Source organism: Dromiciops gliroides, chromosome 3 (genome assembly GCF_019393635.1).
Source record: "Dromiciops gliroides isolate mDroGli1 chromosome 3, mDroGli1.pri, whole genome shotgun sequence".
Taxonomy (NCBI): Eukaryota; Metazoa; Chordata; class Mammalia; order Microbiotheria; family Microbiotheriidae; genus Dromiciops; species Dromiciops gliroides.
This window is the reverse complement of record NC_057863.1, coordinates 410,711,304-410,723,663: the sequence shown is the minus strand read 5'-3', so window position 1 is coordinate 410,723,663 and position 12,360 is coordinate 410,711,304. Positions and strand designations below refer to the sequence as shown.

Here is a 12,360-nt window from a genome sequence, read left to right as displayed (position 1 = left end):
GTTTGTTTTTTGGTTGAATTTATTGAGTTCTTAGAGAGAACACTTGAGGTTCCTGAGTAGTGTAGTTTTGCTGTCTATTTCTTTCTATAACTTGCTTAACTTCTCCTTTAAGAATCTGGATGCTCTACCACTTGGTTTATATTTAGTATTGATATTGCTTCAAGATGTAGTTTTCTTCCTTATCTATTTTAATTAGGTCTATTTTTGCTTTTACTTTGTCTGAGATAAGGATTGCTGCCCCTGCTTTTTTTTTTTAACTTTAGCTGAAGTTTAATAGATCCTACTCCAGCCCCTTACCTTTGCTCTTTGTGCATCTTTCTGCTTCAAGTGCATTTCTTGCAAACAAGATATTGCAGGAGTCTGGTTTCTGATCCACTCTGCTATCTGCTTCCATTTTATGGGACAGTTCATCTCATTCACATTCACAGATATGAATTCTATTTTCCTTGTTTGTCCTCTCTCTCCTTTCACCTTTTCCCTCCTCACCACTGGTTTACATTTGTCTACCACCTCCCCTGATCTGCCCTCCCTTCAGTCAAGCCCTGCCCCTTAATCTCCTCCCCTCCTACTTCCCTGGCAGGTAAGATAGATTTCTACATTCAACAGATTGTGCATATTATTCCCTTTTTGAGCCAATACTGATGAAAGTTAAGGTTCAAATGATGCCCACCACCCCACCAGCTTCCCCTCTATTGTAATGGGTCTTTTGCCTCTCTTCATGTGAAATAATTTACCCTGTTCTACCTCTCCCTTCCTTCTGTATCAAGTGTACTACTCTCTCGTTCCTTAATTATTTTTTATGTTGTTTTCTGAGGTGGGGCTTTCTGCTGGTTTGTTGGGATGCTTCATGCCTGATCTGTGCTCCCCCTTTACTTGAGAGAAACCTTTCCCATCGATCTTCTAAGTTTCTTGGGCTTAAAGATTATTTCACCCCATCTTTTTGCTGGTTCTACTATTCCAGGATTTGTTTTGGGACACTATTTTAAGGTTGTTTGGAGGTGAATATAGGAGAGTTATAATGATTTACTGCTTGTTCCACCATCTTGGCTCCTGGAAGTCAACTCTCTTTTTTTCATCTTTTCTTGTAAACTCTATAATTCTCTTGCCCTCTTGTTTTTCACTGCCCTTAACCCTTAATGAATGCCTTGTATGTGCCTATTATTCAAGAAATAGAACTCCTTTTGAAGCAAGGTGATGGTGGCAGTGAACCATTTGAGTCTTTTTTTTTGGGGGGGGATGAACCATTTGAGTCTTAAAGACTATATCGATAATATCAACAGTCAAGGCTATAGCATATGAGATAATCATCAAAAGATCTAGAGTAAGACCTATGAATTTTTGAAATTCTACCTATTTCCACCTAATCTCACTCAAGATTTTATCTTCCACCTGTCTTCCTCTACTGAACTATGGAAGTTTTGCTACCAAGCCTTTGCCCCGCTGTGTTATTAGAGAAGCCAAGAGAGACTATGCAACAGTCTTGAAATTATGTTTCTCTAGGAAGCCATAAAGCAGAATTATGACTATAGTTCTTGGTTCCTTAGCACTGTATCATGAAATCACAATGAGTACTTGAGATCTTTGTTAAAATGTATAACCCCCAAGGTATCTAAGCCATCTAAATTTCTTTGACTACAGCTTTGCTCTTATGACTTTTAATCCTCTGCTGATGTCAATCCCATTCTTCTTCTTTTTTGGGGGGCAATGAGGGTTAAGTGACTTGCCCAAGGTCACACAGCTAGTTAAGTGTCAAGTGTGTGAGGTTGGATTTGAACTCAGGTCCTCCTGAATCCAGGGCCGGTGCCTTTTTCCACTGTGCCACCTAGCTGCCCCAATCCCATTCTTCTTGTCTCCTCTTCAAAGTAAAAGAAAGCCAGTATTAGGAGCAAAGTGATCAAATGGATTAGGGGGTCAGAAGATCTGAGTGCCAGTCACCAATTCAGAATAAACTAATAATGGTCTCATAATAGAAGACTTGACATCTTAGCTACTATAATTAGCTTTATGCTGTTAATAATGAAATACATCAGAAGCTACTTGGTATTAAATGTTGAATTCATGTCATGGGAGTTGAAATTAATCAGACGGCCCTTAAGTATAAATGAACTTAAAATGTCATAAAGAGCAAAACAGAAAAGGTCCTTGCTGTTAATATTACTCTACCTCATACTGGTTCAGAAACATGCTGAGCTGTTGTACACTGATTCTCAGGTCAGTCTCATTGAACTCATAAGGAATATTCCATCCCAGAGGCCCAAATTTCCGTCTTTCTTGAACTAATGCATGGAAGAAACAGAGGCCATAGAGCAATTTCTTGAATTCTTCCTTTAAGAAGAAGAAGGCAATTATTACATCACTTAATTTTTCCAGATATTAGATCATAAATAATAGCAGTAATGCCTTATGTTTCAATAGAGCTTTATTCTTTTCAAAAGGCTTTCACAAATGTTAGCTTGTTTAGATACGATTGAGGTCCTAATGCTTATACATAATAAATCAAAAAGTACTTATTAACGACACACTATATGCTAGGCACTGTGCAAAGCTCTGGGGGCATGAAGACAAAAATGAAACAATTCTTGCATTGGCTCTCTCTCCTCTAGTGCCTCATGGTGATGTGGTGGTGGCACTGGACTCTCAAGAGAGAGGCCAGCCAAACTCTAAGCTCTTGAGAGTCATGTCACACCTTGGTCCCTTTCATACCTAGAGGAGCAGTCTCATTAATTTCAAAAAGGCTCTTTACTAAAGGGTTTTATCACCAGGTTTAGATTTTTTTTCAGCCACAAAAACTCATGATAACTAGTATTTATATGGAGGTTTACATTTTGCAAAGCACCTTGCAAGTATCTTATTTTTTTTTATCTTCACAACAACCTTGGGAGGTAGGTGCTAATATTATCCCGATTTTACAGACGAGGAAACTCAGGCAAATAAATGACTTAGGATAACACATCCATTAAGTATCTGAGGCTGGATTTGAACTCAGGGCTTCTAGACTCTAGGTCCAGTGCTCTATCATTGTACCACATTGCTGCCGAATGATGATAATTATCTACTACAATGTTTAGAGGGCTGAAATCTATTTCAGTGGAAGGAATTGTTGTTCAGTTGTTTCAGTCATGTCTGACTCTTTGTGACCCCATTTGGGGTTTTCTTGGAAAAGATACTGGAGTGCTTTGCCATTTCATTCTCCAGCTCATTTTACAAAAAGGAAAACCAAGACAAAGAGGGTTAAGTGACTTGCCCAAGGTCACATAGATAATAAGTGTCTGAAGCCAGATTTGAAACTCAGGAAGATGAGTACTTGTGACTCCAGGCTCATCACTCTATCCACTGGGCCACCTAACTGCCCATCTTGAAACATTTAAGTAATAAAATACTCACAAAACCTTTCTGAGATAGGAAAATATTATTATCCCCATCTTAATAAATGAAATATATTTAGAATGGTTAAGTGACTTCCCTCAAGTCATACAGTAAATGGTTAAACTAGGACTAGGACTACATGAAGCAGTACCATGCTGAGACCTCCCTGGATTCTGTTTCCTCATCAAATGTAAAATGAAGGGCCTAGTCTTGAAAGCCTCCAGTGTTCCTTCCATCTCTAGAATGGGGAGTTAGGACCAAAGTCTTAGAACTACTTCCAGTCACCCCACCATTTTTAAAAGACAGAAGTAATTTTCTCTTAGCATAATAAAGGTACTGGTACAACTACAGGCCTAGAACTACCACAGAGGAAATGACCAACAGAAGTCATCCACAGGCATGCTGCCAACCTGTTCACACATAAATATATTTATTTGTGTGCAGACTCATTTTTCACACCTAGCTATGACTTAGCAAGATCTCAGGATATGCTGTTGTTATTTTTGAAAGTTAAGACTTTAGGTGCAGCTAGGATGGCACAGTGGATAAAGCACTGTCCCTGGAGTCAGTAGGACCTGAGTTCCAATCCAGCCTCAGACACTTGACACTTACTAGCTCTGTGACCCTGGACAAGTCCCTTAACCCTGATTGCCTTGCCAAGGAAAGAAGGAAGGAAGGAAAGAAAGAAGGGAAGATATTTTTAAAATTCTGAAACATCAGCGTTTCATAGTGTGGCCAGCAGGTGTCTGAATACTTCATTTGTGGGACCAAGGATCCCCCATATGTTTGGTCAGCAGTTCCTTATTGCCTAGACCACTCAGACCTATGACCATTACAAGGAGCAGGAGACAGGGAGATTATGTAGTGAGCTAAGTTTAAATTTTAGTTCCTTAAGAAAAATTTAACAAAAAATTTTAAATTTGTAGAAATGACCCTACCATAAAGCTCGAGAAGAACCTGCCATTTCCTGAACCCCAGGCCCAATAAAGGCCGTTTGAACAAAAATTAATAGTGCTCCATATAGGGTATAAGACAAAGAATATCTTACACAATAAGGACAAGATGTTGGATTAGTTCAAAATCAAGTTTTTACTGTTTATGATTAACTTCATTTTTAAAAAGTTCATCTTTATTTGTCTGAGTTTTCCATTGGTGTTCATTTGAAACATGCTTTGACATCAAAAGTGTGGACTTTTTAATGGCAGCGACTTACTAAGGTTCATAACCCCTGTTAAAATGAGCTCTCTTCCATTTTTAATTATGGCAAAATGATGTGAAACAATTTTAGGTCAGAGACATTCATGTACAAAATCCTAATCATGAAAACAGTAGGTGGCTTCCCAGCTAGCTCAGTGACTCTGAAAAAGGCCCTTATGATTTCCATCAATCAACCAGTACAATCATTTTGGCTCTCATTATAGTTATATGGAGAAAATATTTTTATGTTTTAATTTAGAGATATGGTCCCAAATAGCAAAGGGCTTAGTTAATATCCTGCTACAAGATTTTCAATCTTACAGATCTGTATTGGGAATGGCTTATATCTGACCTCCTAAGTAGAAATCTAAGTTATTAATGGCACACCACAAAATCTCCGCTGAGAAGGAAGACTAGTGGTAAAAATAAAGATAAAATATTAATAAAATTGACTTCACTGCAGTTAGTAATCCGTAATCAAAACCAACTTCATTGCAGTGAGGAAAGCCTATTTAATTTGGTAGTTTTACTCAGAGCACACAACCATAATCACCAGAGGCCACTTCAGTTGCTTTTACAGGACTGAGGTAACAAGGCTAACACATCACTTACAGGCTTTTTGCAGCCGCCAAAAAACTCAGGGTCAGAGATTGGGTCCATCAGGTATGATCGAATAATATTAGCCCGTAAACCTTTAGGTGCTTCATTAGTCATTTTTACTCCATTCTGAAGCACAGACACAGGGAAATTTGGAGAAGGGTAGCTTGTTAACCAAATTCGGAAATCTGGATGGGTTGTTTCTGGACTTAGGTCCTATAAAACAGAAATCAGATAGAAAACAGTGAATAAAACCTAAGGAAAATAATGAGCTACTACTGTCCTGTAGAGAATATTTTTTAAACAAATTACCCTTGAGAACCTCTTGCTAAAATAGTTTGGGTGATAATGAGCTTACAAAATGTGAGGTTCATGGATAGATTTTAGAGAGTCTATGATGTTGGAAGGAAAAGATTACATCTTTATTTTCATTAACTTCTAAATGAATTTGAACATTTCCTTCCATTATGAATCAAAACCACAAACAAACATGGGTTTCTCTAGACTGCCAAAGGGACCTATGACATGACAAAAGTTAAGAACCACTGCTTTAGAGACATTTCAGATTTAGATTTTAAATAATCTCTAACAAGTAGCTCTAGTAGGACAACTGAAAATTATCCCTTGATTTAAAACAGATATCAAGCACTTTGGGACTTGTTTTCTCTTGTGATGGAGTCAAATTGCTCCATGTAAGTTCTAACTATTTTCTGGAATACAAACAAGGAGACAATAAGGGTGAATCAGAGGAAACTGACACAGGCCCTTCAGGTTGAATGGGGAGCTAGGTGAACTAGAGCTGTCTCTTTAATTCACTATAATTGCCTGTAAAAATAATCATAACAATATCTAGTATTTATATAGTGCCCACTATGTTCCAGGTACTGTGCTAAGAACTTTATAAATATTGTTTCATTTTATCACTGCACTGGGAGGTAGGTGCAATTACCATTGTCATTTTGTAGTGAAGAATCTGAGGCAAACTGAGGTTAAGTGTTTTACCCTGGGTCATGCAGCTAATAAGTGTCTGGGGTAGGATTTAAACTCATCTTTTTGCACTCTTTTGACTGAGCTACCTACCAGTAACTCAATAAACAGTGAATCAGCACCTTGTGTGGCAGGCACTGTGTGAAGCACTGGGTATACAAAAAGAGACAAAGGACAGGCCCCACCTCCGAGGAACTCATAATCTAATCTACCCAGCTGCCTATGCAGGAGAATACTTTGCCCATGGCTGAGATAGATTAAAAGCCACAAGCCACATGAAGGTCTGGGGACAAATTGTCAGAAGAGCTTTTATCTCCACCACTCTCCTAAAAGTGCTCTCTCTCAGGCCAGCAATGATCTTTTTTCCCCCCAGGGCAATGAGGGTTAAGTGACTTGCCCAGGGTCACACAGCTAGTAAGTGTCAAGTGTCTGAGGCCATATTTGAACTCAGGTCCTCCTGAATCCAGGGCTGGTGCTTTATCCACTGTGCCACCTAGCTGCCCCTTAATAAATGTTTCTTGAATTACATGGCCTCTGCAAGGATCTTTCTGGATGGCCATGGTATGGCCAAGTTCTGTTAGGCTCCTTGGCTTCCTGATGGTCTAGGATGACTATCTAGCAAACACATTTCCTTGCATCCTGATATATTTTCCCATGAACACTGGAAACTACACCAAGGATTTACCCTTATTACAACTATAACTGCATATCCTTAAATTGTTTAAATAGCCCTCTGAATTGATTAAATGCTGGGGTTTGGAGAATTACAAAAGTTATAAAACGGTAGTCTCATCAGGGCACTTTAATTACCATTAAATGAAGACACAATACATCTTCTTTGGACCTTACGGAGCACGTTATTTGTATTTCTCTTATTACTTATGTGGGAGACTCTAAGTTGTAAGTTCCATGAAGGCAGTGACTGTTGCATTTCTATCCCTTTCTCGAATGGGTGCTCTGAACATGGATGGTGCCCAATAAGGATTTGTTGAGTTGAATCAAAAAATGATCCTGAATAAAAAAATCATATGTTGTACATGTATGTCATCCTACTTGTTTCTGTTTTCTTCCCAGCCTTCTCTATGAGGGTTTTGACCTTGGCAGGAAGAGAGAAGATTTTATCGATCTGGCAATGGAACCATTTGATTATCCTAGATATTTTCTGACAAAACAGAAATGAGGTTTATGGGTGGCAATGCAAGTCATGCTCACTAAATCTGATGTGCATTCATTTGTGGTTGGCTTCATATATATGTTAAACCCTTTTTACACACACATACACAATATACAAATATAAATAAACAAATAAGTGTGTGTGTGTGTGTGTGTGTGTGTTATATTTTCATTTGGAATGAGGGTAAAACAATGTTCATGGAACAGTGTATACTCAACAAATGTTGCTGACTGACCAGTAAGGACTACTCCACAGACAAATTCATTATCTTTACCTCATACTTTGTTAAAAACCAGTGGGGTTATGTGGAAACTATTTCTCCACATGTATTATCATCATTCTCAATGATATCATTTCTTAAAAGTAACAATCATTTCTACCTCACAAACTTTCTCCAGTGTTGACATCCAAGATGTTGCAAGATGGCAGTTCTGAAGAACAACCCAGGTTCCTTCCTTCACTGCTTTCTCTATCATCTTCATAGCAATGGGCCCTTGGCCTTGACCAAGAGATAAGGAGCTGAGTTTGGACCCCCCATATCCCTGGATACAATAAATATTACAAAAGTTACTAAAATTTGAATAAATACTTCTAAATATTCAATGTATATATTTTATCAACCAGAAAAGAATATTAGTCAGATTTAATTATGTATCATTCCAATGGCTTTAAGAATCACCAATATTTCATTGTATACTGAAGTCCTTGATCAGTGTACAAATCTCTGAACTTTAGTCACATATCTTCCAATTGCTTGCTGGAGAATAGTGCGTGACCCTTTGAAAACTTCTTGCCTCATGATGATCAGTATTTGATTTAAGGATTCTCTAAGTAGTAGATGAAATCAGTCAGTTCATTGAAAAACTACTTCATGCAGTAATCCTGAATATAAATGGAGATTTCTTAGGAAGTGAGAAAATATAGTGGATGTAGTACTGGACTTGAAGTCAGGAAAACCCGAGTTCAAATCCTGCCTGAGACACTTTACTAACTGTATGAATCTGAGCAAGTAACTAAACTTCTAAGCTTCAATCTTCTTAGCTATCAAATGGGAGGTAATAAAAGCACCCACCTCATAGGGGTGTTATGAGGATGAGAGGAAATAATATATGTAAAGCAAATGTTATTTATTATAATGATTCTGTATAGGTTTTTTTTTTAATTTTAGTGAGGCAATTGGGGTTAAGTGACTTGCCCAGGGTCACACAGCTAGTAAGTGTTAAGTGTCTGAGGCTGTATTTGAACTCAGGTACTCCTGACTCCAGGGCTGGTGCTCTATCCACTGCGCCACCTAGCTGCCCCTTCTGTATAGATTTTTGATGCCTAAAAGTGGTAATAACAAATGGGGAGAAGAAAAACAATAAAGGAGATTTTGACTTTGGATGAAGATACAAAAAAGGATTGAGTATTACATAATTATGACCTAATTAAGAAAATGAAACTTTAATTTTCAAAATAGAATAGAATTTTTGTATCCTAGAAAGTAAATATTTATAATATCTAATTCTTTTTATCGTTTGTTGAAGAAAGTATTACAGTAGAAAAATCAGAAAATGGTGTTAATATCACAAGATGAAATATGAAACATCCATTGAACATTTCAAATTTGAAAAACCCTAAGAGAATTTTATATAAACTGACAAGTCTTCCCCAGGATTATTGGAAGAGTTATAATCGAGATAATTTGTCCAGAAAGCAAAATTTAGAATTCAAGTCCCATTTAACCACTGATTCTGATTTTTAAAAGGGTGCAAATGAGAAAATATACCCAGCATTTAGGTTTACTGCCCTCACATTCTTCTGTGGCTTTCAAAGATGGTGACACAAGACATCAATATCCTTCCTGATGCTATTGTCTTCTGGTTATTTTTTAAGAGTCTATGGCACTGGGGGATAAAGGAGGGAATGTGATCTAGAGACCCAGTAATATTTCCCCTTGATATCTAATATTCATGCTCACCTATGGAAATATTAGAAAGTAATTCTAAACCAGGTTCTTGCACTCCACCACTAACTTCCCCAACTCAGTTATGATTTTGGCTATGTGTGTTTACAGCATCCATGGGGAAAGAATCAATCAGCAACTAGAGAGGTCAAGGACAACTACTAGAGGTATCATGCTGCTTTGTAGAGGATGAATGCCCACTTAATCAATCTCCCTATAGGAATTTGTCTATTTATAATTTGAACCTTCTAGTAGGAAAGGGTTCTTCCCTTGGATATGACAAATTAAAGAATGAGTTCTCTTCCCCAGACTTCCATACATTTTAATTCAGGTTTAACACACTAGTCTTCTCAGTGTGAGTGCCCCCTTCACTAACAAAGATCAGAACCCCTCTATGAATTGGTAGATGGTCTCTTAGAATTCCTATGGCTGGAGATTTCATCACCCTGAGACCAATATGGTGATGAATCTTCCTAAACTTAATTAGGTGGGACATTAGACAATTTACTAATCCATACTTGAGGTAGGACTTTTCAGAATTTGCATTCTTTTTTTTTTTTTTTTTTGTAGGGCAATGGGGGTTAAGTGACTTTCCCAGGGTCACACAGCTAGTAAGTGTCAAGTGTCTGAGGCCGGATTTGAACTCAGGTACTCCTGAATCCAGGGCTGGTGCTTTATCCACTGCACCACCTAGCCGCCCCCCCCCGCCCCCGAATTTGCATTCTATTGATATAGTTTTCAAAAAACAAGGGTTACTTCAATATCACAAAGAAAAGAACTTTAGTGGAAGTTATTTAATTTACCAATTCAACAAATGAAATATTTCATTATACAAATTTATGTCTAGCAGGAAAAACCCATAATGTATTATGATGATGAATATTTAATGTTATTGTAATTTTTTGGTTTTTATTCTGATACTTTCTTTAACAAATGCCTGACTCCAAATATAATGCTCTCTCTACTATAACACTCTATTTTCTAGAATGTAAGAAGTCTATGCGATGTTAAGACATTAAAAAAATTACAAATTGTGTTGTACCTTATACCTGTTTTTAATTTTAAAAATCCAAAGTGGTTACAAAACAAGGAGAAATTTTAATTGTTACCAAAGGGAAAATAAGAAAGATTAAGTTCTACTATTAGTTATCATATATATATATATATGTATATATATATATATATATATATATATATATATATATATATATATATATATCCATTCAGGTATGCATGACAAGAAATTATGCAGCAAGTTCTTTATAATTTTAAAGAAATGTGACTTTTAGTGCTTGTCTTTACCCAAAATTAGCCATCCCCCTGACTATGTTTAATTTATCACTGATGTGGTAAGTCAAGAAAGGAGTAGGGGGCACCTAGGTGGCACAGTGGATAAAGCACTGGCCCTGGATTCAGGAGGACCTGAGTTCAAATCCAGCATCAGACACTTGACACTAGCTTGGGCAAGTCACTTAACCCTCACTGCCCAGCAAAAACAAATAAACAAACAAAGAAGAAAGAAAGGAATAGACCTTGAGCTTCACTGAAAGAGTTTTCTCACTTTGGAGTTACCTAGACCAATGACATCACAGGCCTAGTCCCTATCCTTAATTTTTCCTATACAAAAAAAGAAAAAATAGAAAAAATGGGATGGATCTCATCCTTCTCATTCCCCACCAAGCCAAGGGCAAGAAGATCAGGATAGAGAAGGTGCTTAGTTTTTAAAGGAAATTATATCCTCAGCCAAGGATCACGTAGTGCATAGAGTGCCACAGAAGCTATGAAACTCACTTCCAGGTTAGGTGTTAGCAAGCCACAACCCCTATACTCTGAAATCTCTATTAGTATCCTTACATTGATATTTGGGGGCCTGTTAGCCATAGACCTCCAACCCTTTTATGGACACTGTTTGAGCCATACATATATGACTAAGATTTAGATTTCAAACGAACCTTTTCTTAATTAAGAACAACATCTAAAATAATACGTATCTATTTTAAAATTACCTGATCATCAGCAAATTTGAGAAGGGCTGCCATAGGATCAGAACCAGGAGAGAGCACAAAAATCAATGGTGCACAGCAGTTACTATCTCCAAATGCCTTGGACAGATCAAATGGTGGTGGTTCGATAAATGGACGTCCCAAGTGGCTAATTATAAATTCTTGTACCATTGGAATAATCTTAAAAAGCAAAAAATAGGTCTTTAAAAATGAAATTTGTTGCTTAAGATGCTTCAGAGAATGGGGATGCTAAAAACCAAAAACCTATTTTAGAATAACAAAGAACTCCATCTCATTCCTTAATTATCAGAGTAGTTTTCCCACAATATTCCTATTTCTATAACTACATTTTATATACCAAGTATAGATGAAGAGTATATTTAAGATAGTGGATTACTGAAAATTCTGTCATCCATCTGCCATTCCACTTTGCCATCTGCCCTGCTTCTGCCCACCCAGACCCTTCAGAATCCAAACCCTAAGTCCTGGGGCAGTTAATTTACTCAATGGTAGGATTTCCAACCTCTGGCTGAGCTGTCTTGATTAGGGATAGAATGAGTGAAGACTTCCTAAGCCCACTAGATTTACAGCTGGCCCACAAACTACATTTTACTTCCCATCCATCTACCTAGCTGTCCACTTGGGGTCACCTTGTTATCTGCTCTGATTTACTTTTCACCTTCTCTCTCAAAGCATGGTAAGCAATTCAATAGTACCACTCCTTCTGGAAAGAGGATCAATTCACTGCTCTATAGATAAACTCACCAATCCTAAAACTCCCATGACCAAAACACCCCCAGGGCTCCTATTGCCTTTGATGTATTATCTCCACCATCTGAAAGGAAGCTCCTTGAAACAGGTGCTATCCCACTTTTTATACTTCTAGGCTTAGCATAGTGCCTGGAACAGTAAACACTTATTATATTTTTATTCATTCTTTGCATTTAGTCAAGATTACTATAGTATGAAACTATATTATCTGTTGAATAATAATGGACATAATTAATATAGAAGTCATTATCCAAGGATCTATAAATTATACTATTCATAAGGAACTTGATAGTTGTCTACTGGAAATTAAAATAAATGTT

At 37.3% G+C, this 12,360-nt stretch overlaps 1 protein-coding gene across 1 annotated transcript in view; it reads right to left on the bottom strand.

Annotated features, from left to right (window-relative positions):
- DNAH7 (dynein axonemal heavy chain 7) overlaps nucleotides 1-12,360 on the bottom strand; it is a 304,763-nt gene that overhangs the window by 41,957 nt on the left and 250,446 nt on the right. The window contains exons 54-57 of the mRNA XM_043992176.1: nucleotides 11,273-11,449; nucleotides 7,702-7,863; nucleotides 5,176-5,376; nucleotides 2,164-2,325 (exon numbers count right to left, since the gene is read on the bottom strand). Of these exons, the coding sequence (XP_043848111.1) occupies nucleotides 2,164-2,325; nucleotides 5,176-5,376; nucleotides 7,702-7,863; nucleotides 11,273-11,449 (702 nt within the window). The remainder of the gene's footprint in view (nucleotides 1-2,163; nucleotides 2,326-5,175; nucleotides 5,377-7,701; nucleotides 7,864-11,272; nucleotides 11,450-12,360) is intronic.